Source organism: Andrena cerasifolii, chromosome 13 (genome assembly GCF_050908995.1).
Source record: "Andrena cerasifolii isolate SP2316 chromosome 13, iyAndCera1_principal, whole genome shotgun sequence".
Taxonomy (NCBI): Eukaryota; Metazoa; Arthropoda; class Insecta; order Hymenoptera; family Andrenidae; genus Andrena; species Andrena cerasifolii.
The window spans coordinates 3,269,140-3,295,869 of NC_135130.1; the positions used below are offsets into that span (position 1 = coordinate 3,269,140).

Here is a 26,730-nt window from a genome sequence, read left to right on the forward strand (position 1 = left end):
TCTGCGGTTTACGCGGCATAACAGCTCGGCAGCGATACAAATATCGCAGATATAGCTAATGTCCGGCATTGGGTGCCGTCCGGCGTTCAGGGAACCCTCCCTACGATTATTATAGTGGTTAAAAAATGTCATATGATGAAAGACACAATGGAGGATTTATTATTTATAAGTACGGCAACAATCTACTTGGAAGCCAAGTCATATTTTTCTGTGCTAAATTGTCTTCGGAAATATTTCAGTGTTCTTACTTTCTTCCTAGAATTCCGTGAAAAAATCTAGAGTCACCGGGGTTGAAAACCGGGACTGTCCCGGTCAAATCGTGACGCGTGGTAACCCTACTTAAATAAGCAAGGGTTTCGAGAATTTAATATTAGACAGGCTTTATTTTAATTAGAATTTAAGGGTAGGCCCTCGCTACGCCCCGCCTCGCCTCGGCGCAACTTTCTTCGCACTCACATCTACGCTGCGTTCCACATTAGAGCGTACTCGTTTCGCGCAGGGATGCACTGTTGATTGGTAGCAAACCGGCAGGGACAGTGCCGCGACCAATCGCGACAGTGCTACGACCAATCGCGTGCGTCAGCTCCGGGAGCTGCGCAGATCGGTCGCAAATCGGTAACGACGCAGGTCTACTCTTATATGGAACGCAGTGTAGGCTCACGTCGCCTCGGTTTTTTTCCGCACCTGAAGTTATCTGAGCTAGCCTCGGTTCCATGTGCTTGGTCCATGGACCTAAGAATTAAATGGACGGAGCACAAAGTCTCGACATGGGCGAGGGGGTCGAGCTAGTCGATCGGGAAGAGAAAAGTCAAAGAGGAGATATAATAAGAGGCGTCACTCCGGGCGGCACCTTTGAAGTCCTTACTTGACCTTGGCATTTAAATTGGTTGTCTATTCGAGCGGGATATTCAAATCGACTAAATGTACCTTACCGAAATTCCCTGATCATTGCCGAAGTTTACCGTGCTTTACCGATCATTGCCGAATGGGCATTTAAATTGGTTGTCTAGTGATTTTCCTAGTTTATGTCTGTCCTTGTCGAGTGACGCCTCTTGTTGTATCTCCTCTTTGGAAAAGTCGTGGTGGACGGCTTGTGATTGGCTGAGTAGTCCGCATGCGTCGCGCTTTATTTGAAACGGAATGCTTATATTGGGTGTATTAAAATATATTTTAATAGCATATATGCTTTTATGTATACTTATATTATATATTACTTATATATATACATATGGGCCCCTCAGTTGACGAGTGGCATAAGTTTTAAAACAGCAAAATGTAATGTTGCATTTACTTATTAACGTTTCAAACTCAACGACAAAGTTAACCATGAAAAAATATAGAAGTGGCAATGCCTCTTATCAATGATATGTACACTTTCATTAACCAATCACCGATCGTCCACCACCGCATGCGCAGTGTCCTGCACCCCCCTTACTTATAGGACCTTAGGCCCCGCAGCTTTGTGCTCCGTCCATTTAATTCTTAGGTCCATGGTTTGGTGAGTTGCTCAGAGAACCTCTTCCTGAGCAGGTGGCATTGCATCCACTCGCACTACGCCTCGCCTCTGTTCCTCAAGATATTCTCAAGGAAGAATCCGCACCTAGCCTCGCCTCGCCTCGGCGCGACTCCGAGCCGTGGATTCTTCCTTGAGAATATGTTGAAGAAGAGAGGCGAGGCCTAGTGGGAGCCTACCTTTAAGGTGCTTATCGACTTTGCGAGGCTTGCTCGCGAGGCACGCCTCGCGGAGCGGAGAGGCCGGAGACTACCTCGACACGATCACTTTGTGCAAAGTGAAAAGTAACGGGGAATCCACTCCGCGAGGCGTGCCTCGCGAGCAAGCCCCGCAAAGTCGATACGCAACCTTCAGGCAGTCTGTTTAAGGGCCAAGAAGGGGCATCCTAAATTAACGAAATTTGTAAAATATCTTTGAGTAAGTACCAGCCACCAGGTAGTCAAACCTCGATAGTTTTTTTTTTTTTTTTTTCCAGAAATCATTTTATTTATGCCTACAATAGATTTTTACATGTTATAAAACGATAGCAAAAACATACATTACAATTATTTTTGGGACTCTTATGGCCAGTTGGCTCTTACAGAGTGAGTCATTCTGCCCGCTTCTGGGCTATGAAGTAATCCTTGTGGTCGCTTTTTTTTTAATTGTAGTTTCCTACTTGGGTAATTAGTTTGAACATTTTGCACCCTGAGTGTTTATTTGGCGTGTGGTTCAAAGGGAAAAGGGCGCTTCGGTAATTTTTGCTTACATAGTAGAAATAAATATAAATAATAGTATCATAGGTAACTTATATCTATCTTATTCTAGTTTAGGCTAGGTTAGACTAAGTTATTCTAAGTTGCGCTAGGTTTCTTTTTATACAATGTGTGCAGTATATACATATGTACAGTGGTAAGGTGCGGTATTCCGCCTCTTTTTTTTTTGTTTAGTCTTTATTTTATCTTTGGGGCGGGGGGTCAAACCACCAGTATTTTTCGTTCTTCTTCGCAAACCTCGATAGTAGATCATCTGCCAAACCTCGAAGCTAGTTGTCACCCGGTTCGAGCCTTTTTTGCGCTCTAGGCGAACTAGCCAACATGCGACCTTTCTTTATAATGCATTTAGGTATTTCAGCTTTCTCATGATCTTACTCTGAATTTTTATTCGTAGCTTTAAACATTTATAGTAAGTTTCATTTCAAACTTCGCACCTTGTCAACTTTACGCCCTAGGCAGCTACCTAATTTTGCCTGTAGGGACGAGCCCGACCTGGTTGCCTGTATCCCCTCAGAAGTTGCTCTACGAAGCTCTCTTCTACTTGAGCATGCGCATTTACTTGAATTACTACCTACTCTCAGGGTTGGCTATAGTTTCTTGCAACGTACACATTAAGTTTCCAGATTGAAACAGAGTTATGGACAGGGTTGCCGGATTTCCGCCATTTGGGCTACTTTGCAAAACCAACTGGCGCTCCAAAATTGAAATTGACGACGGTTGGCTCTGAATTGGGCTACAATATCGACCAGGGTTGCTTTGAAAAAATTTATAAAATAGATTAGCATTATTGTGCTAAAACGTTAATTTTAATTTTCATATCAGTTTTATTTAAATTCGTTTTTGTTCAAATAAAGTTTATTTGTTGTATCTAAAATAAATGAAGAAAACAGTTGCAGAAAGTGTTAAGAAATTATTTCTACATCCTTTTCATTCAAGATATTTGAATTTTGGCGCTTTTGGGCTACTTTTCCTACGCGAGCTGGGGGCTCGACTTTAAAACTATCTGGCAACCCTGGTTATGGATTTAAAGTAAACATTCTGAAATACCTTCCAGCGCCTGATATTTAAAAAAGAATCTTTTATGCCTTCAGTCAGATAAATTAAATACCTAAGTGATGTTTTAGAAAAAAATTGCATTGAAAGGTATATTCAATTTTTCTTATCACCACTGTACTATTTATTCTACACGTAAAAATATAAAAAAAACTACTACTACTGTGTTTCGAAATGTAAAAAAAAAATTGAATAATGTCGAAAATGATTGATTTCTGATGTTTTATGTTTATAGCAAAATTTTTTCGTTTCTTTTTATGATTATCATTAATCAGTTAAATTTGCGATTATAATTCTAAAACACCCAGTATATATAGGTACTATAAAAATAGAAGCTGTACATGTACGTAGTTATAACCGCAACTATTTTGCGTAATAGTTTCAGATTTAAATATAGCATCTAAAATTATTGGTTACAGGGGATCTATCTTTATATAAACCTTTAAATGATCTTCATCGCCGTGTACATTTCATTTCTGACGTTTATTGCACTCTTTGACAAGCCTCCAAGGAATTCTAATAGATTTCAGAAAACGCATTATAACAGATTATGGAGCAATTCAGCGCCAGGTAAAATGCGCAGTCCGACAACCACGAATGATATTTCTTACTTGCCCATAATTGTAATTTATGGAGAGCAGACCTCCGTTGTCTTCAACTGCACTGGATAAATAATTGCTTCCTCTTGGTACATTTGTAAATAATTACATGTTGAATACTTTTGAGTAGGTAGTAACGTAATAGAGAGAACCTTTCATCTCTTTCATTTTTTTACATTTTGAGTATCTAATGTAACGTTAATTCTCTGACGATGGGCTACTGAATTGCATGATCGAGTCAAACTGTTCGGTATGTACCTATTCCTCAAAAAATGTTTCTTTACGAATCTCTTAAACAGCGGTTCAAACCTATATTGCACTCTACGAGACAAAAGTGGCACAAATTATTTTGGTAAATTAAGGAATTTTCTATTCGATATGACTGGAGTTCACTCTTAACAGGTATAAAATAGGGTGGTAATTATTTTACGTTATAGAAGTGTGTATCAGATATTTGTATTTACTATTCCAATTTTTTTTTTAAATTGACAAGTGTAGCATCTTTTTCTGCGAGGTTGATAGAAGTATCAGTGTCTGGATAGAACTATAGGTGTATTGAGAAACAGTGAGTGTTGTGGAAGTGGTGTTAAGGGGTTATACCTAGTCAGGCGGCCGAAAAGGAGCGAATGTTTGAGAATTTTTTTTGAAAAAGCGGAGGCATATATTTTTACGAAACTTTTTGCATTTTAAAGAGCAATATTTAGAGAACATTTGGTAATTTTTTTGCAGAAAAATATTCACGTTTATAATAAAATTACAAGCGACATCCAAGTAGCCATTTTAAAAAGTTATTTTCGAGTGAGCACTGGCATTCGGAACCAGATTATCCAAAATCAAAAATCGAAAAAGATTGCGTTGGTATATTAATGTTTCCTCTGATTAACGGAGGGAATTTCCGAAATATTAATTTAAAACAAAATGGCGGCTATTTAAAGTTGAAGTCCTGATTCTTGCGCGAACAGAACTACTAAATCAGGACTTTAACTTTAAATAGCCGCCATTTTGTTTTAAATTAATATTTCGGAAAATCCCTCCGCGAATCAGAGGATACATTAATATACTAACAAAATCTTTTCCGTTTTTTGCTTTTAGATAATCTGGTTCCGAATGGCAGTGCTCGCCCCAAAACAACTTTTTAAAAAGGCTTCTTGGATGTCGCTCGTAATTTCATTATAAACGTAAATATTTTTCAACAAAAAAATTACCAAATGTTCTCTAAATATTGCTCTTTAAAATGCAAAAAGTTTCGTAAAAATATATGCTTTCGTTTTTTCAAAAAAAATTCACAAACATTCACATTTTTTCGGCCTCCTGACTAGGTATAGCCCCTTAAGATACGTCTACCCGACCACACTTCTGTCTACATCAAGTGTCGCTGCGAGGACAGTGGCCTAGGTGTAGCCTAAGCAAGTCCCAGTGTCCTCAATCTATCCGCAACTCCCGTGGAGACAGATGAACTTCAGTATCGCGGACGACCCTAGGCAGTTTTCAATCTCCCGGAAATTTTTCTCCGAGTGTCGCCAGTTGGCAAAGTGTCTAAATTCAAATGGACAAAGGAAAGCACCAAACTCCACGTATCTGTATTGGAAGGGATCCCCCTGCTATGTGATGTATCCCGAAACGATTGTAAAAATGCTACAAAACACATGTGTTCAACCATAATGGTAAAAGCCCGCGTACCAAAGCAACCTTCCATTCCCCAAAGAGTAGCGTGACTAAAGAAGAAGCATCCACGCGGTGCAAAGGGTACCTAACCTAGAAAATAAAATAGCAAGATCCACGAAGTACTATCCCCGCAAACGGAATATCAATACTCGACGGGGGACGATGTTCCCAGCGAAGGCGCAGAGGCCATAGAATAAAGAGTATCGCTGCAAAGGAAACTCGCCGGAGAGCGATATTGCGAACAAAGTACGACGCTCCGCGGCCGAAATCGTCGCGAGTGGAAGGAGGAGCGACGCGATAAACAGCCGAAGGAAATCACGGCGCGGCGCAACAGGGGACAATATTGCGACAGGCGTCAGATTCAGGGGCCACGCAGAAAGGGCTGACGCGGATGATGCACCGAAATTTATCGAGCATCTCCGACAGGCCGGCCGATAAGACGGGCCTGTCAGGGCCACGGGCTCTCGAGCGGCCCGCAGAAATGCTTTCGGGAGACAAGGCGAAGGAACCTTCAACCTATACGCCGACTCGATGGTTTCAGCCACGGAAAGCTGGGCGGAGTTTCGAGCTACCGAGCTGAACGCGCACCGCCCAGCTTCGTCCCCTGTTCGTCCGCTGTGCTCACCGTTCCCCTCTCACGATCTTCCCACCCTGGGGGCTTCTGCCACGGCGCACTTGGGCCGCGCAAACGCGCCGCGCCGCGACGTAGGCAATTTTAGTACCGCGCGCCGGACAGTGGGGCGGCCAATGTTGCAGTTGCATTCGCAACGGGGCAAACTTGCGAACCGTTTTTTTTTGCTCGCGCTCTCTCGTTGTTCCCTCGCGCTCGGTCCGCAGGATTCTGGCCGATGCCTACTGTATAAAAGAGGAGAATTTTGAAAAAATTTTGAGGAAGGAAATTCGGAGGGTTGAGAAGTTTTGGGGGTATGAGGAAGATGGCATGCTGCTCGAGTCTTTCCTAACGAAGGCAGTGCACCTTTTTTGGGGGGGGGGGAGGAGTTTTGAGTTTAGCGCTGATCCAAATTATGCGGGCAGTTGTATTTATAGTGATCATTATGTATAGTAATGTATTAAAGCGATAGGGGTATGTGCTAACAGATTTGCGGGGGAAGTCGGAGCAAAGTTTTGGGTTTTTCAGACTCCGGGTATGTATATGGTCTTTTACGTAAACACGAGTTATGCACTATTGCTGCACAGAAAGAAGGCCCCTGGCAGGCGGCGCAGTCCGCCGCTAGCTCCGCCTGAGCCTCCGTCTGTGTGCATTGTAATAAGCAGATGTGGCCGGTTCCGCCAATAACAAAAATACGTGTGCCCTGTGCTTAAAGGCTGATTCAGACACGTCGAGTAATTTAGTCGAATATGCACTCGTTGATTAAAAATAATTTTGAAAATGTTACGTTTTATGGAGCAACGTGATTCGAAAATTGCAACTTGATGCTCTGTCAGAAAACTACTTTTAGCGTTTTACCCCACGCACAGGGTGCCGCAGCTTCTTTCTTTTAAGTGTGTAAGAATTGTAAGTGTAAATGGGATTCTTTCGCGGCGAGACCCTTCGTACGCTTTTGTTCCCTTCTGCGCGTGAAAGCTTATCGATGGCCCTTCACTGCAATCTCGACATCCTCGCTTCCCGGCGCGTATCCCGCTCCTGAAACAAAAGCTGATGACTGTAATTATCGCAAAAAGTGTCTGTATTCACCCGCGACGCCAGCTTTTATGCGGATATTTATTTTCAAGAACAGTATACAGGGTGGTGCACAAATCGTGATGTACATAAATAATTATAACACATTTATAGATTAATAGCACCAATAATTAAATTACACATGTTAATTTTCTTCTCCTTAACTCTCAACTGGTGTCGTGGAGCCTGGAAGACTCCTGTAGAATTATTTTTCCTATATTTTCTCTCTTCTCATTCGACCTGGTTTTACAATGTCACGAAGACAACTTTCAGTGGTTCTGAAGAAAACACGCAAAAGTATATTTTTAAGTAAAGTCACTAATAACTCCAGTATAATTGTGCTCAAAATAAGTTCAGGCTTGACAGTGTCAAATTATTAAAGAGGAGTCTGCGAGACTCGCGTCACCGTTTACGTCACAAAGTGGGACATCAGCGGATTAGGGGCTGTTCCGGTCTAGAGCCCATAAAAATAGGTGATCTTTAGGAATTAATTAAAGGAAAACTACTACATATAATTCAATGGAACTTTTTGCATTGTATAAAGGATGTCTTAGACTACAGAACTACATTTTTTGTTTTATAAAAAATTCATCCGAAACGGTGGAACCTGTAGCACCAAAACCATTGGGCTGAAATCAAAAACAATGCCAGATTATTAAATCGCATGGAACTCGCTCGAACTTAGCAGTAAAAATTACAAAAAAATTTCCCTATATTTGTCGTCCTTTCAACACTTAAAAATTTTAAATTTAAATTTTTTTTTAAATTTTACTGGATTCTCCACGAGCCAGAAGTATATTCTTCAAAATAAAAAAAATTCAACCGAATCGAATAACTTTTCGAGTTACAGCTTCCACCGATTTTAAGAGCACTGTGTCGAAAGATTTAGTACATCCACAGATTTTTAGTGCCCGGAAGATATCGAAAATTTTCAAGTTCTCCGATGCGAAACACTTCTAGATAAGCGAGTGACCACAAAGCGTACAAAAATCTGGAATTAATGTTGACATGCAGGTGCCTGCGTACAAGTTTATAATATTTCCACACCCCTTGCTCTATCGATGCATCATCTGGCCTTATTTATAATATTCCCTCCGCCTCCCTTGCTCTCCGGAGTCAGCCTCCTCAAAGTGGCTCGAAAACTCAGCATTTCCAATCTTCACGATACCTATACAATATTCCTCTAACTGGCAACTAAGGTATGATGGTTGAAATTATCATCAAGATGAATACGAAGCACCCTGATATAAACTCTATCAGGGTTTAATCGGTCAGTTGAGTTTCCTTTTGAGTTAAGAGTCCTCGGGACAACGTGTACCGCATTAATGAACTCGACTAACCACTTTCGCATGGAGTTTTCGAGAAACTGCAATCTTCGGCAGCTTCGCTGATCGAGACATTTTCTTCATTTTTTTTTCTCGTAATATCGAAGGAAAAAGCGGCATGTTATTTGCACATCTTATTGGCACATCGCTGTTTTACCCAGAAGATCCGTATAATGAGTCGCGAAATGGGAGCAGTTGAACGTAATCGGCAGTGCAATCAGATTATCTTGCGATTGGTGAACCGATACCCCTTCATAATTCATCGAGTGACATTTAATGTCGTTATTAACAATGATCCCGTCGCTAATACGTGGCTAATGCGTAATTAATGGACAGCCTGTTATAATCGATTTAGGGAACGTATGAATTTAATACCACTGGCTGTGTACCTAAGACGTAGCTAAATTATTGCAGTTCGTTTCGAAGGTTAGAAAGCCCACTGCATGGGGATTCTAAGCACATCTTTGGAACGGTGGGTTCTGGTGGAAAGAATTAGGTGCAAAATTGTCCTTGACCTAGAAATTCGAGATCCAGTTTTTTTTATTTTAATGTGTTCTACTCGAAAGGAGAGCTGGGATTTTTGGTTATGTTTTAGAGGACCGAAAAATAAGATATACGTATTTTTTATAGCCTGTTTTCATATTTAGGGGGTGCCCTACCCTAAAACCCTAGCCTAAACCACCCCTCAAAGTTAGAAGATTTTCAGGTGTTCGTCTCTGATTGCTTTGGTTTGTAAGCAGTACATTGATTTATTTGCATTGCTTGTTTGAAAAATACCCTTACATTTCTGACCATTGCAGTGTTTTCACCCCTTAAGGGGGGCTTCTCGTGTAACAGCCCCCGAAATTTATGATTTTTTTTTTAATCTATTGTTAATATTGCTTTACACTCTTTTGGGACATAAGGAGGCATATTTACATTTGTAAATTTTTTTTTGTAGATCCTTTTTATTATTTATTAATTATTGTGGAATCGTGTTAACCTCTTCGATGATGTTCGCGTCAGGTGTAGCACCTGTCATCTGATTGCAAAAAGAAAGAAATTTTCTTAAAGGTAAATAATCTACGCTGGGACTGGACCTAAAATTTTGATTTTAGGTTTTTGTTTGTAATACTTTTTTCGTCGATATAAAGAATAATATGAAAAATCTGTCTAAGGAAAAAACTTACTTTTTCTTTCAAACGCTATAACTCTTTCAATTTTTCATTTATTTTCTTTAAAGTGGACCAATCTCAGCGTGAACTATCTAACTTTAAGAAGCTTCTATCTGTTTTGCGATCAGATGACTGTGATAGGTGCTACACATCCCACCAACAGGAGTCACGTCGTCGAAGGGGTGGACAAGACTGCGCAATAATTACTAAATAATAAGAAGGATCGACATAAAAAAAATATTTTCTGCAAGTCTAAGGATGCCTCATTATATCCCAAAAGAGTTTAATCCAATATGGCCCACAGTTTTTTAAAAAAAAAATCTGAAATATCTCTAAGGGGGTATTCTGGTCTGACGAGGCGTTTTCGTCGCCTTATTTCGAAATTTTTTTGCAAAGAACCCATCAATTTTATTATTATTTAGTTTATCGCTACATGTTTATTGATGTTTGAACTATCTTTACAAATTTTGTCAATAGAAAAAAATTAAAATCGAACGCAGCTGACTGCTTTAAAGTAATGGTGAAAAAAAAAACATGGTGTCACGGTGCCCATGATTGGGCTCGTTCTAGTGATCTATAACAAAAAATGAAAAGAGATTCCTTATCTGTATGCCTGTGGCTATCGTCCCTACCAGAACAATAAAAAAAATATTGAAAATCAAGCAAATGGCGGCGGTTTGAAAATTAAGTTTCGATTTTCGCACAATTTTTCAACTTTAAAGGTCTGTGAAAGTTTAAAAACAAAATATTTTATCATAATTCTGGTAGGGACGATAGCCACATGCGTGCTGATAATATATGCAAAACTTGGACCGAGTTGGTCCAGCCGATCTTGAAATATCATGGTCACCAGTTCGAAAAACATGGTTTCGAGAAAAACGCGTTTAAAGTTTTGCGTAATAATTTAGACAGAAAGGTGACCTAGGAGAGTAACGGTCTCTTTGTAACCAAATAGTCGATTTATGTGTTTTAAAAGACACAGAAATGCACCCCCACCAGCCCCAGAAAGAACAGTTCGCTGAAACTTTGCCGAAATACACTTGCAGGAACAAAACTGTTATGCGTCGCCCGTCCCGCTCAGTGAGCGCGCCATATACCTACCTATTCCGCACCCTGTAGCTCTGCAAATAATGCGAATTGGAAAAATCCTTTTCCACACATATTACCCATATAATGTACCTCTAGAAAATGCAAAAAGAAAAAATCGATTTTGTTTGCCCGTCAGACCAGAATACCCCCTTAAAGCTCAATGCTCCTGCTTTCACTGACAACTTAACCCACTTCGGTACTCCAATTATTACACCTCCTGGGCCCTGAAATGCAAAGTGCCATGGCTCTCCTGATTCCAAAAAGTGTTTTCAATCAATCACACCACAATAACTTTCGAAAGCTACCTGCCTAAATAAAATTTCGACAGAAAGCTTGTATGGCTACCCGGTGAACCTCAGGTAGGTATATCTAAGAAGCTCTAGGTCGTCGAGGAAACACCCTCGACCACCTGAAAAATTCAACCCCGCGTGCCTCCACCTCTAGAACATCGAAACAGTCCATGCACATTTCCCATTTCTCTCGAACCCGCGCGTCCAAGGAAAAGCGCGTGTACTCAAGGCAGGCGTCTTCTTTCAGAGAGCACAAGTTCCCATTGCGTGGGATGCGGCGGGCGGATACACGACCAGTGGATTCTGCGAGTTGCGCCGAATCTGGAGTGGCACGCGGCATGCTTAAAGTGCGCTGAGTGTCAGCAGTTTCTGGACGAGCACTGCACCTGCTTCGTACGGGATGGGAAGACCTACTGCAAGCGGGATTACGTCAGGTAACGATCTCTTCCAAGCACTATTCAAAAGAAAATCGAGTCGAACTTAGGAATACTAAATAGCTTCGGAATCAGAAGGGTGACAAAATGTTTGGAAGCGCCAGTATTTTTTAATGTTTATTTATTGTAAGTGATAATAAGGGGAGAAGAGGCAGTGTTAACCTTCTGGGTGCTGCTGGCTCTTATATGCTTGGTCGGTACATGTTCACTGTGCGTTAAACGCTCATAGGCGTTCAACGAAATGCTTAGTAGATACGACTAAAGGATTTCCGCACGAGAGGTATGCGAAGAGTTTGTGTGCTTCCCTACGGACTCGTTGGGGATGAAGTTGATCCCTGAAAATCCGGCTATTTTACGATTTTGTGTTATAACTCGCGAACTATAAGAACTGTAGGGACTATAAGTTACTGAATGATAGTTCTAATTATAAGAAGTAACCTTTTCCTGAAAACTTTTTTCTATCTCCTCTTGGAGCGAGTTTGGGTAGCGAACGAAAGTGCGTTGCATTCAGGAGGACGTCCTCTACATATCTGCATAGTTTCAGAATTTTTTGAATTTCCGGATTCGGGATTTTACCTTGTCAAATGTATGAGGGTTGAAACTCGGTAACCCGTTATACATGAAAATGGATACTCCTACGAAAAAATCTCATAGGACTTTTTTTGTACAGAATTTCCCAAGCTACAAATTTTATAATAACTATTTTTGTCGTAAAACAAATAGCTAACGAGATATTCGCGAAAAACTGTTTTTTTTTACCTTCAACCCTCTGTAACATTTTCAGCGGATGTCGGATCGATGGAGACTTTTGACATATTATTTAAAACGACGAAATAAAGGCCCGTGGCAAAATGTAGTTTGCTGGGAACTATTCCGTAGACAGATCCTAATTTCACTAGACTAATAGCGTAATTAATCTGACTGGTAACTAGCACATGTATGTTAAAGTAGGTATTGTTGAAGATACATTAGAGTAAAGATAAAATAATTCTAAAATCCACGAATATTATCAATTTCGTTATAATAGGGTACAGTTTCTTGAAGCCCTCACAGATGGAAAAAATTCAGTGAATGTACAGTAAATCCATCATTATTATTCGCCATTCGATAATTCTCTGATGGGCGAGCAAACGAGTATAAGTGAGAATTATTAGTTTTGCAGATAGGCACTTTGAAATATTTAAAGTGCTATGTAAGATGGGGTGTTAAATTTTGGACGTTGGAGTTGATAACATATATGTTAACAGAAACATTTATTTTTAACTTCGATTCACGAAAAAGAACCAATAAGAAACTGTTTAAGAGAATCTTCTGGTCTAGAACCCCCAAAATAGGTGATTTTTAGGAATTAATTAAAGGAAAAATACTATATATAATTTAATGGAACTTTTTGCATTGTATTAAGGATGCCTTAAGCTATAGAAATATATTTTTTGTTTTATAATTAATCATTGCAGACAGCACTGGGGAGTCGTTAAAGTCAAGGCGTCAAAAAATTCATCCAAATCGGTGGGACCTGTATCTCCAAAAGTTATTATCCGATTCGACTGAAACTTTTTTTATTTTGAAGAAAATACTTCTGGCTAGGGGAGAAACCAGGAAAAAAATACAAAAATGATATTTTTAGAAAACAATGACACTTGTAGTTTGAAATCACTTTTTCCCTATAGTTTTCATTTTTTCAACGCCTTTGAAAAATATAAATTTTCAATTTTTTGTATTTTTTCTGGTACTCCCCCTAGCCAGAAGTATATTCTTCAAAATAAAAAAAGTTTCAGCCGAATCGGACAATAACTTTTGGAGACACATGTCCCACAGTTTTGAGAACTCTGTTTCGAGAAAAACGCGTTTAAAGTTTTACGTGGGCGCCTAGTAGCCGGTTGTTGCCCATGCATTTGCCGCTACTCAAATGCCTATAACTTCGGGAATTTTACGAATTTCAACAAATCCTTTTAAACACGTATTCCTAACAGGTTGAACATGCGACAAATGAAATAAAAAAGAATCGACATTTAGACCGGAAGGTCCCCATAAGCTTCGACCGAAATGTGACTTAGGTACCTACTCCTTTGCTGGCTCACCAGAGAATTATCTGTTTCGACATTCCTTAAAATATTATAAAAACAGAGCTCTCCAAATGAGTGGCTTTTCACGACAAAAGCAATCGAAATGGAATCGTTCAATTATTTCGCCCCATAATTCGCGCAAAAAGGGATAAAAAGGGGTTTCATTCGAGAAAGCCTGAGAAACAAATAAAAAAGCGTCCGATCGAGGGGAACATGGTAATGAATGCAGAACTTAGCATTCTCGAGCGACACGCGATGCGCTCTTTTCGATACGCGTTTGGAAATCGCGCTGGGATTCCAGAGAAATAGAGAAAAAAGCGCGCCAACGACGGGGCGGAGGGAGGAGACGAGGGAAGTAAGAACTGACAAAGCGTTTCTTCGGTGTATTTTTATCTGCGAGATATATTGAGCAGTAGCTGCCGTCTGCTCGGTGAAATCCATCCACGGCAAAAAGTGCAGTTCACACGTGGTTACATTCGACTCACCAAATCGAATGCAGAATTAATGTTCCTCGCGCCGTGCCCGTGACCAAGCTCGCGTAGCCAAATTATTCAGAGCCTCGGCAGGTAAATCTGAGAGCCCTTCTTGGTTCTCAATTGCTCGAAACCTTTAATGAAATTAATGAAATTAACGAGCTTATAAATTGGGAACATTGATTTTGCTTTTAACTTTTTCGGAATTTAAATATTAACCCTTTGCGGTCACACGGGGTGTATCGCACCCCAGGATATGCCTTTGCCAATATTTCTGTAAATTTTTAGACCTTAATAATACAATTTTAAAATTTGGCGAATTTTAACCAAAAGAATCGCTTTTATCCACAACTATTTTTTCAAATACAAATTTCAAAATATCAAAATTTACATTTCTAGGGAAAGACTATTGGAGCATGATCGTATGAGTATTACAAGTGAAAAGTTACCTATCACTGAAAAGTTAAAAGATTCAAAAATACGAAAATGGTAAATCAAAAATACGAAAATGGTAAATCAAAAATACGAAAATGGTAAATCAAAAATACGAAAATGGTAAATCAAAAATACGAAGATGGTAAATCAAAACTACGGAAATGGTAAATCAAAAATACGAAAATGGTAAATCAAAAATACGAAAATGGTAAATCAAAAATGCGAAAATGGTAAATCAAAAATACGAAAATGGTAAATCAAAAATACGAAAATGGTAAATCAAAAATACGGAAATGGTAAATCAAAAATACGAAAATGGTAAATCAAAAATACGAAAATGGTAAATCAAAAATACGAAAATGGTAAATCAAAAATGACGCTGGAGTGCAATTTGTGATTATGAGAAGGTGTGACCACGGAGGTTTAAGGGAACACGTGGGTTAATTTAAAAAAATTAGGGAGGGTGACTTTTCTTTTACCATTTCACCCTCGTGAAATCGTTCCTTTTTCAAAATTCAAAAACGCGGAATATTCAGGTGTAGGATACCTCTGGGTTCTTCAGCTTGTGTAGTTAAAAGTGATTTGTGATGATTGATGAAGCCACAGTAAACTGAAAAATAAATTAAGTGAAGTGCAAAGTTGAATACATCAATTTGAAAATTCGCTTGAAAGAAAGTTGAGAATAAAGTACCTATGCAATAAAAGACACTACTTAGCACATTGGAAAATAGTACCTAAATCTTTTTAATATCTGTCAAGTGATTTCAAAATATTTCAAAGAATTAGAATTTGAGACAGACTTCTCAAAATAATGAAGGGACTACTTCCAGGAATCCGAAAAATGAGGGCAAATTCAAATGGTAATAACTCCGGCAAAACTGGTCGTATCGATATCTTCAAAATATCGTTTGAAAGCGTGGAATCTCTACTTTCAGCTGCATTTTATTCAGATTTTTAGCTGCATTACTTTTCGGCAAAGTTATAGGGATATAAAGAGCACTTTGCCCATTTTTTTAATTTTTGTTCGACTTTACGATGTTCCATGGGGCGAATAAATTTTTTTACACATTTTACTTTTATACCAGTCGATAGCGACTAGCTTCCTGAGCAAAATCAGTGCTCAGTGGTTGTTGTGCGATTTTTTTTGGCCGAGTTATTCAACTTTGAAGCAAAAATCGTTTTTATTTACTTTAATTGCTTGTAGGGAGCGAAGGAATCGTCGTAGAACGTTCATGAAAAAAGGTTTTAGGTTCCTAGAGGTGATCACTTAATTATTTTAAAAAGTGGTGTTAAAGTTGTACCAAGAGAGAACATTATAAATAACATTAATTACTTGTAAAATCTTGAAAACATGTTGACAGGGCACTTTTCATCCATTTTACCTGCCCTTCAACTTCCTTTAACCCGGCGGGAGACGCACCCCATATTGTAACACAGGTTGTCGCTACCGGCTCAAAAATACTCAAAATTGAAACGTAAAAAACCACGATTTCAGAATATTTTTTTTTAACTTTGTAATTTTTATGTTAAAGTATAATTTTTATGAAATATCTTAAAATCTTTATTAAAGTTCTTTAAAAAATTCTAACAAAAACTCAAACAGTCTTCATATTTTCGCAAGTAGCGCTTCTGTTGTAAATTAACCCTCCGAGTTAATGATTAATTCCCTATACCACAAAGACTCATAAAAAAACCTCGCTACATCCAAGATCGCGTAACAAATGTATTATAGTATCGCGATGATAAATAATATTACCAGCAGAGTTGGGCATTACACGAATTCTTTCGAATAAATATTTATCTAAAATAACTACGATCCGAGCAAATCCTATTTACTCGAATATTTCATTCGGATAATGATTATTCGTTATTTGTAAAATATTATCTATTACGAAATTATTAATTTTAATTATTTAATGGTGCGAATAACTCTTCAGAGTTTCGATTTCCTCTTACAAGGGGACCTTCAGGTTTGTAAATTTCAGAAAATTTTGATACTTAGTGTACGTGAGTGTCTTCACTCGGACATTAATTTCCCAAAGCAGTAAGTCGCGCTTTTCAGCCAAATTCGAGAAAATCGAAACACGCGCGCCCCTCAAGCGCCTACGATGCACACGTATTAGGTGAAATTCAAAGTCAATTTTCTCAAAAACGAAACCTTTACTTCAATTTCGTCACTTTTGATTTTCATCTTGTTTTTTGCCTTTATAATCACCCCACAGAGTATTGACTAGGATTTATACAAAAACCGACCTTTGAAAAAACCGGTTTTCGAATTCCACTATTCCCCCAAAACCGGTTAAACCGGTTTTCGAATTCCACTATTCCCCCAAAACCGGTTAAACCCGTTTTCGAATTCCACTATTCCCCCAAAACCGGTTAAACCGGTTTTCGAAATTTCACAAAAAATATATAATTAAAATAGTAAATAAATATTGGTACTTATTTTGAAAATGTCCAATTTCCTTAATATTTGTGGAATTACAAAAATATAACAAAATAAAATATACTGTATCTATACAAAACCAAATAAATAAATAAAAATTAAATTAACTAAAATCCGTAAAAATTGTTAGTTCATTTAATATTTATGGATCTACAAAAATATGACAGAATAAAATAGACTGCATACAAAACCAAATGAAAAAAAAAACTAAAATCCGCAGAAAATATAAATTTTTTACAGTGGTACTAATTATAAATCTTATACTACAATATGCTCGTGTCCGAGGCGAGTTTCAAGTCAAAATGTTAACGTTTCTAATTAAATAATTAACTCATTTCTGCGTATTAATTCTAATATATAAAACCGGTTATTTAAATTTAAAACCCGGTTTTCGAATTTTACAAATTCATAAATAAAAACCTGTTTTTAAACCCGGTTTTTAAAACCCGACAAACCCTAGTATTGACCACAGGTGGAGGACCACCCTGTATATAAGGAAACTTACAATTTTTCAAAGTCGATTTTCTCGAGTTTGGCTGAAAACCGCATCCTATACTAGCATTGATTTATAGAATCTTATACAATTACAGTACTAAGTATAAAAATTTTCTGCAATTGCTAAACCTGAACCTCGTTAACTTTATGAAAGTTACAACTAAATAATTCTCCGACTAAAAACAATTTATAGTACCTGAATAAATTAATTATTATTTCACTAAAAACTTATCGAATAAATTCTTAAGTATCCGTTTGTGGCGAATAAAAGTTTATCCGCTATTCGTGGTACGAATATATTTTTCGCCCATCTCCGATTACCAGGAAAAAGCGCGCGAAAATTTCAACGCGTGGCACGGTTCCTCGGGCTGCTAATAATAAGGCAACCAGCGAACTGCGACTGACAATTAAGGGTCTGTGCATTGAATAACCATCGCAGCGAAAGAGAACAATAAGACGTGACGCAAAAATACGCGCGCCGGTTACGCGGGAATAACATAAACAAACGTAGAAAGAAAGAGGAACACGTTTGACGGATTGGCAGGGCTGTAGCGGCGACGCGCCATTTCGAATGTAACCCGAAACGAGTGGCTTTTCCTCGAAAAGAAAGACGGAACTTTTTAAACGGCGGCATTGATCGACACGATCTCCTACCGACAACCTGCGCCAAATATTTCTCTCTTTCGGGGACAGCTGGTTTGTTTGCACTGGGTCCATCGGACGTCGAAATGCCCACGGAACGAAGAAGAAGACTGGCATATCCGGTCGGCATGGATTCGCCAGGCTGGAGAGACACCGATGACGACTGTTTGTTGTTTCTATCGCCTTGTTCGAAAAGTCGAAACAACCGGGAGGGGGTAAAACGGTTCCCTTCTGGGTGTTCCTTCGCGTGGATATTCCTGAATAAATAGGGCCGTCTGATTAGATCTCCAAGTGACGGTGGAAGGCGGCAGGGTTGGGTATTACGCGAGCCAGACAGTTGTTGGAGATGGTTGTGAGTAAGAAGGGGAGAGTAACAGTAGCGATGATTTTTTTCCTGATATTAGGGTGACGAATTATTTCGGTTGAATTGTATAAAATTGGCGCGCATATGTGGGTTTGTTGGGAATTTTGTAAGAATTCTTAGCGAATTGGGGAATTCGTTATTTCTGGTTTTAGAAATTAGGGTAGTTATATATGACTGATTGTGTTGAGATCAGTTGTTGTTGAGAGTAAGATAACGCGTATGGTAATTGTGGGGTAGTTGCCGCATCTTAAGCAAAATTGTCACTGTGTGTATATTTTGCAATGAAAATTTGTTCCAAGGATACGTATTATTAGTTGAACATCTTGCCCTACTACTAGCATTAAAGAAAATCCAAATTTTAATATTTGTCACCCTTAAAAAATTCGGACTAAAAACATCCATTTTTTTAGGAGAGACGCCGCACGTGCGGGAGTGCCGCATTTCGAAAAACGATTAAAAACTTGTTAAATTTTGTTGAGAATACATGTTCAATGCATCCTGTGCGGGTCTGTATGTATGCGTGTGTGTGTGTGTCTGTACGTTGAGAGTGGTGTCGCCCTCTGCGATAGCACTATCTAACAGCCATTTTGGTTTGTAAGATTCAATAGCCGTCTCTTATAGATTTTTGTGCGCTGAAAACGAATCCGCAAACCGATTGTCGCCATCACCCTCAGTTTTTGAGAAATTCGATTTTGAAAAAAAATGCAAATTTTCAACTTTGAACATCTTTTGTGTCGAAACAGTAACAGTTATTCTGTTGCTTGTTGCGTCAAATTATGCTATAAACCCTCCCGAATACAGTGGTATAAGTTATTGGTGCATTATGAACATTTAAATATGTTTAAACAACGATCAAAGGGAAAAGTACACCCGAAATGCACCCACTTTTGCAGATATATTTAATTTTATTTAAAAAATTAAGGGTCTAGGAAAAGATCTGACTACACCACGCGACGCGGCAGACATTTTTCCTTCGGAAAGCATCAACAGAAGTGGTAAGACACATTTTGTTTTCAATACAGAAGCGAAATAGTTTGGCAAAACGTGCGGCGCCGACAGTGGTAGTCAACGGCGGCGCGCGATACACTGCCGCTCAGCGTCACACAATCGCTTGACACGCGTGACTACCACTGTCGGCGCTGCACGTTTTGCCAAACTATTTCGCTTCTGTATTGAAAACAAAACGTGACTTACCACTTCTGTTGATGGTTTTCGAAAGAAAATTTTCTACTGCATCGCGTGGAGTTGTTAAATTTTTTCCTAGACCCTTAGTTGTTAAAATATGTAGCAAAATATCTGCAAAAATTGGTGCATTTCGGGTGTCCTTTTCCCTTTGATCGTTTTTTAAACATATTTAAATGCTTATAATTCAAATAACTATTATTGTTTGAACACAAAAGATGTTCAAAGTTGAAAATTTGCATTTTTTAAAAAAATCGAATTTATCGAAAACTGAGGGTGATGGCGATAAACGGATTGCGGATTCGTTTTCAGCGCACAAAAATCTATAATAAACGGCTGTTGAATTTTACAGAACAGAAAAAAAGTTTAATTTTGTTGGACAGTGTATTTAGTCAGATTTGTATGTCGACAAGAAGCCATGAGTAGTAGACGTTGTATTTGAAAATAAAATATCCAAAGACATCCACGTGATAAGTGTATTTCTTCCACCGAAATATCTCGCCACATTCTAACATAATTCAACAATTTTAACTTTTTATTTAAAAAAAATAGTAAAAGCAAAGTACAATGAAATATCTTTTAAATTTATACAGTTATAAAATACAATAAAATTGGAAAAATAAATACGTGCAGATATTATTTCTGCCTTTCTAAATTTAATTATCTTTTCTTCTTCCTTCCACATTCATTACACATAAAATAAAAATAAAATGTGAAAAAGAGTAAAAAGCCCACTAATATGTTTGGATTATCAGAATTGTCATTAAAAAATAAATAATTTGCCTCGAAATATCACGGTATCTATTTTGAGACACTTTTTTGTATTTTTAGCATTAAAAGCATCGTTTAGTCGACTTAGGTACCTTCCGATACAGTGCGCATAAAAGTGCGGCATCTACCCAAAAGCCCGGAAGAGGCGCTGGCGTCGCACTTTCGTATTTCCAAGTGCTATGTCGAATATAACCTATTCTGGCCGAGAAATATTCCCCAGAGTTCCTCTAACAAAGTATTTACTAACCTTAAATACTTATTTGTCACACTGGGTCGATTCTACCCAAACCAATTCCCAATCAGCTGTTTTAAAAAAAAAAAAAAAATTAGTTAAATTAAATTGCACAAATTCTGAGATAAAGCTTAAACATTGTCAAATATACGTATGTTCATCGTTGAAAATTAACACATCAAGCATTCCCAGGTTTAAACCGTAGTACCATTTTCAATGATGCCTCAAAGATAATTTACCTGAAAGTCAAATTGTGGGTCATTTTGAGCCAGCCCGACAATCGAGGGTTAATATTTAATAAAATCACGCGAGCAATTTTAATCGCCTGAATTATTCTGCCTGTCATTATTAACAATGCACATCGGAATGGTAAAAGCGAGATAGGAATTCCATGCCGTTCAATTTATCAAAGGACGACAATGGAAATACCAATCCGACGCCAACGTAATTGTCAACTATTAGTCGTGGAGCATGATTAATTAGCAGATGTTATGTACCATCTTCTGTCCCTGCATTCCTACTTTCACCCAGCCAGGCATTCCTCTCGTTCGATTTTAAATAACTTATTAAATAAGCATGTTACACCGCGTCGCAGCAGAAAAGCGACAGCAATCATATCCGCTTCAATTAATTATCATTGGACCACGACGCGATACGACTACTCGGGCAGTGAATAATTAACAGGCAGCCAGTGTAGCGAGCCACGTATCGCATGGTAGGTTTTATTAATAAAATTAGGCAATTTAGGAACCACCGCTAATGAATGCAATTTGCTTCGCCCGGAGAAATCGAACGAAGTGCTGCAGGTGAATACAATTAGCTTAAAAACCGATAATTGACTGGTCCATCCGGCGTGTAAGCTAAATTTCGCGGAAACCTGCGCGGGCATGGCAATGCGAATAAAGACAGTAAACAAAATTTACGAACAAGGGAGGGTGCCTGATATTAATTTCATTCGGCAGAATTTGCAGTTAGGAGCTCCCAAACTGGGATAATTCTGGAGACTTGTTGTTAACATCAGATTTTATACAAGATATTTAAATTACCAAGGAATATAAAATTTTATTCATTGTGTATTTATTCGGGTGACTTTTAAAATATTTTTGTTGCTGTCACTCATTTTACGTGTTCAAATTATTGTTAACTCATTTTATTGAAGTTTCTCTACAGAGGGAGAATAAAATTTTAATTAAACGTCAGTTATGAAACTCTCCAATCGCCAAGAAACTTCTCCAATTTCTCGGTAATCGGTAAAGCATAATGCACCAACTGTCAGGGCCATTTTACACGGTACGATTCTGTTATTCACGATTCATATTTGGGGTATATTCACTTAAGGGAGGTTCTCAGGTGTCCATCCCTAATTGCTTTGGCTTTCAGATATTTTTTGGACGACCTAAAAATATCAAATACCTACGTGCTTTTGTATTTTGCCCCGTTTGCATATTTAGGGGGTGAAAGCACCCCTCAAAGTTGATAAGAAGAGGTGCAAAAGTTCCTATTGTTAGATTAAAGAATATTATAACACTGTGTTGTGTAAAACTTGATATCAATACTTGGCAAAGGTGATTTCACCCCCTAAATATGCAAACGGGCCAAAATAAAAAAAAAACACGTATTTGTTATTTTTGACACCTGAAAAACTGTGCTTGAGACAGCGCTGATTTAAGGGTAATGGTCGTAAAAGTAAAGGTATCTTTGGAAATTTATTGGAAGCAAACTACTTAATGAATCTTTTTGAAATTTTCAGGACTTTTTATTGTATATTTAAGTTACACGAATATCTTTTTTTCAAATTTATTTTAAGCAGATTTATAAGCTGTATGGGATCAGTAAGTTTGCGCTCCAAAAATTTCCACTGACATGATTGACAGTTTTTCGACGAAACGGTTCTTCTGAAATAAAAAAAAAATAAAAAGTTTTAGAAACTATAAGCGGGTGGCTATGGCACGACGGGATCGATTTTGAAAATTTTGCAAAATGACAAAATGGCGGGCATCTGAAGAAAACTAAGATTTTGTTCTAGAAAATTACCACCCTTGTTGAAAGAGAAATAGAAGAAAATGACCAATCAAAAAAATCTCCCGTCGTGGCATAGCCATCCGCATATAGTTTCTAAAACATTTTGGTTTTATGATTTTAGAAGAACCGTTTCGTCGGAAAACTGTCCACCAAGTCAGCACAAATTTTTTGCAGCGCTAAGTTACTGGTCCTGTACAGCTTATAAATCAGCTGTAAATAAATTTCAAAAAAGACATTCGTGTAACTTAAATGTCCAATGAAAAGTGCTGAAAGTTGCAAAAAGATTCATCAAGTAGTTTGCTTTTAATAAATTTCCAAAGAGACCTTTAATTTTCTGGCAATTACCCTGTTGTCCTCCCTTAAAAAAAATAGAATGAGATAGAAAATATGTTAATACATCCGTAATATTAATAGTGACTGTCAAAAGTGTTTCGCGTGAAGAGACCTCTAACTTCAATTCTTAATTCAATTAATTACAACCATTTATAGCAAATTAGATTAACATGATTGCGAGGCACTTTTCATTTTGATTTTAACCCAGCGCTGGTAAGGTGGCAAACGTGACAAAAGTGGTAAGGCGGGGTCCCACAGACCCACCCAAATAATGTACAAATGTGGGGAAGCTACACTGAGGCAGGACTCACTGCCATGCGTTGTTAAGAGGTTATGCCTAAGCAGTTAGCTGGCGAAAAAGAACGCGATTTTCAGGAATTATTTGTGAAATATCTACTGTATATTTTTTACAACTATTCGCTTGCTTTAAAACTACATATATGCAGCAACTCTCAGTAATTTTGTTATAGAAAACCATTAAAAAATAAACGAATAACAGCCATTTTCGCGGAAGCTAAGGCGCTGTGCGGTGAGCACGATTTCTCTGAGCCAGATCATCTAAACTTAAAAATTCAAAAAGATTCTGTAAATATATGGTTGAATTCACTAGATGAACGCAGTTACTTTTAAAATAAGCGAGTAGTTGTAAGAAAATATACAGTAGATATTCCACAAAAAAATTCCCGAAAATCGCGTTCTTTTTCGCCAGCTAACTAAATAGGCACAACTCCTTAAAAAGTGGTAGTCAATTTACAAGCTTTAGGGTCTATGGCAACCCATTTTAGGTAACGCTGGGTTAAATAGACAAGCATACGCAATGTCAATTGTAATATTCAATGAAATTGTTAACGATGCATTTCTAAAGAAATTATCGATAATGAAAATCTGGTGCAGGTTGTTTGGGACGAAATGCGACAAGTGCAGCGAGTGCTTCAGCAAGGACGACTACGTGATGCGGGCAAAGAGCAAGATCTACCATATAAAGTGCTTCCGATGCTCGGCGTGCATGAGGCAGTTAGTACCTGGCGATGAATTCGCTTTGAGACAAGATGGCCTCTTCTGCAGACTCGACCACGACGTTCTCGAGGGTGGGAAGCTCTGTACTGGAGCTGCCGGTGTTCCCGGGAGCGAGAACAACAACAACGCGTCCCTTATGAACAATAACCATCATCTGCACCCCAACGACGGCTCGATATCAGGTACAAGAACAATTTCTTTTCATCGGCTTCATACTCCACGGGAATATTAAACGTTCGCCGTGATTCGAGCGAGAAAAGATTCTACTGGAAACATGGGTGTCCGGAGGTGGTGCGCATAAGGCAGTTGCTCCCCCTGGCTTTTGAGAAAAATCGCTTATTTTTCAAAACTGATCTTTATTAAGTTTATACTAAAATCCTTACTAATATATAAAAGTGAAACGCTGTCTGTTTGTTTATCCTTCTTTCACGCCTGAACGGCTGAACGGATTTCAACGAAATTTTGAATATACATTAAATACGTACTAGATTAGATTATTGGCTATTTACAAATATGCTATCTAAAATAATAAATAATAATAATAATTCCCGGTTAACGGGTTACCTTGTAGGGAATATTTTTAAATTTCGATTTTAAATTTTAAATTGTGAATTAAATTGACACTACAAAATGGGTGTAAAAAAGCAAGAGGGGTATATTTTTCTTTAGCACCATCCCAAAGTTGCCCCCACCCCTGAAAAAAGTCTCCGGACGCCTTTCACTGGAAAATGCATGTATAGGTATGCAGAGCAAGAGTGAGACCTCCACCGCGCATGCCCAAACAGAATCAGGTAATGCATGGGTGCGCGAGTCTTGTAACTCCACGTGTTCAAAGCTCACTATTGCTCGGTGCTTTTGTACTGTTCTTTAAGGATAGAGTTTAATTTATATTGAAGGTTTTCAATTCAACATACCTAATTGAATTTTAATTGTATGTTTAAAATTGTTTTTTTTATGTATATTATTATATATTTAATTTTATTACAGTGTAATTATATATTTAATTTTTATTTAATGTTAATTTGGAATAGGAAGTGTTGGGGGGGGGGGTGGTGTTAAATAACTAACAAGTGATTTCATATAATTGTTGATTAGATATTACAGTAAATTGATATGTCGTGCTGGAAAATTGTTGAAAGAACCATATTCTACTTCAGCATATATGTATAATAGTAATAATAATACGGCGTCTTTATTACTAATCAGCAGATGAAAATAATAGAGGTTAAGAAATATGAGAAGATAATAGAAAAAAAAGAGAACATAAAGGAAGTAGGTACCTAAAAAGAAACTAATACTGATGCGTGAATACCACGAATTTCGAACTGTAGGACCAGAAATGGCTGAGACTTGTTAACACAAATTGTACCAGCATTAATTGCTGCTTTGTATCCACTTCAGCGAACTGATACCTTTTATGCTTCGAGCTACTGTAGATTTTGAAAGACATGAAATAATTGTAGCAATAGTTCGCATCTCAAAAAGCTTCATTAGAAAAATTGTAAATCCCTTCAGGCAAGACCCTAAATGTTTACAGAACCACGTGTACTTTTGAACGTTAGAAAACGCACTGCGATAGCGTAGATATAGATAAAAAAAATATGGAACCGAGTTTTAGTTCAACAAGCTCGTACAAAATAGCATTTCGAAATGTTTCTCCTCAGGAACGAAGGTTAATGAATTTTTTTTTTAAAATTCTCTCCCCTCTCGATTTTACTACCAAATACAGATCACCCTATACACTCCCAGAGATACCCGGTTAAAAATTTTCGTGTGCACACTAGCGTACAGACAATGCGTCAACAAATTTCCCGAAGCATTAAGAGGTTATGTCACTGTTGAGACCGGAAAGGCAGCCCAAAGTGTTTCAACAATTTCGAGGTTATGGCAGTTCCATGTTTTGTTCAATGACGCACCATTCTTACAAGAATCAGTATTTTTTACTTTCCTCGTGTACTTCCCGAAATAATCTTATATAGAACTAAAAAAAAATCGGTTTTTTGTTTTATGTCAAAAATTGAAGGAGAAATCTTTCCGGCCGCGAAACACTGTTTTTCAGAAGAAGCTTCTTTTGTTGAGCTGTGGCGCCTCCATTTTATATTAAAAAAATTTAATAAAAATTGTGATCGTACTTCAAGGTATGTACAATAAAGACTTTCAAATAGGTTTTGTATTCCATTCACTATACTCGCATAAAAAAATTATCAAAACGAGGCTGCCTTTCTGGGCTCTACAGTGTCATTACCCCTTAAAACATTTATACCTAACCATAACCTAACATTTATACCTAACCATAACCTAACATTTATACCTAACCATAACCTAACATTTATACCTAACCATAACCTAACATTTATACCTAACCATAACCTAACATTTATACCTAACCATAACCTAACATTTATACCTAACCATAACCTAACATTTATACCTAACCATAACCTAACATTTATACCTAACCATTTGATCAATTCCTTGAATACTTTAAAACAGCACTAAAGTATCAACAAGTGTTTTGGTCAACCCGTACACTGCAGAAACGTTTTTCGGTTTAGAATATTATTAAACACGAATGTCTTAATGCTTTAAGAAACGTTCTTTGTCTTTTGCTGATGACAAGTTGTCTGTACGCTCGTAAGCACATGAAAATCAGAGACTGTAGATTGACGCAGATATGGGGCCACCTATACTCAC

The 26,730-nt window shown here is 38.0% G+C and overlaps 1 protein-coding gene across 2 annotated transcripts in view; it reads left to right on the plus strand.

Annotated features, from left to right (window-relative positions):
• Positions 1 to 26,730, plus strand: part of Tup (LIM1_Isl and LIM2_Isl domain-containing protein tup) — a 109,556-nt gene that overhangs the window by 64,046 nt on the left and 18,780 nt on the right. For both annotated transcript variants that reach the window (XM_076825747.1, XM_076825748.1), the window contains exons 2-3: positions 11,372 to 11,558; positions 23,914 to 24,218. In XM_076825747.1, the coding sequence (XP_076681862.1) occupies positions 11,372 to 11,558; positions 23,914 to 24,218 (492 nt within the window). The remainder of the gene's footprint in view (positions 1 to 11,371; positions 11,559 to 23,913; positions 24,219 to 26,730) is intronic.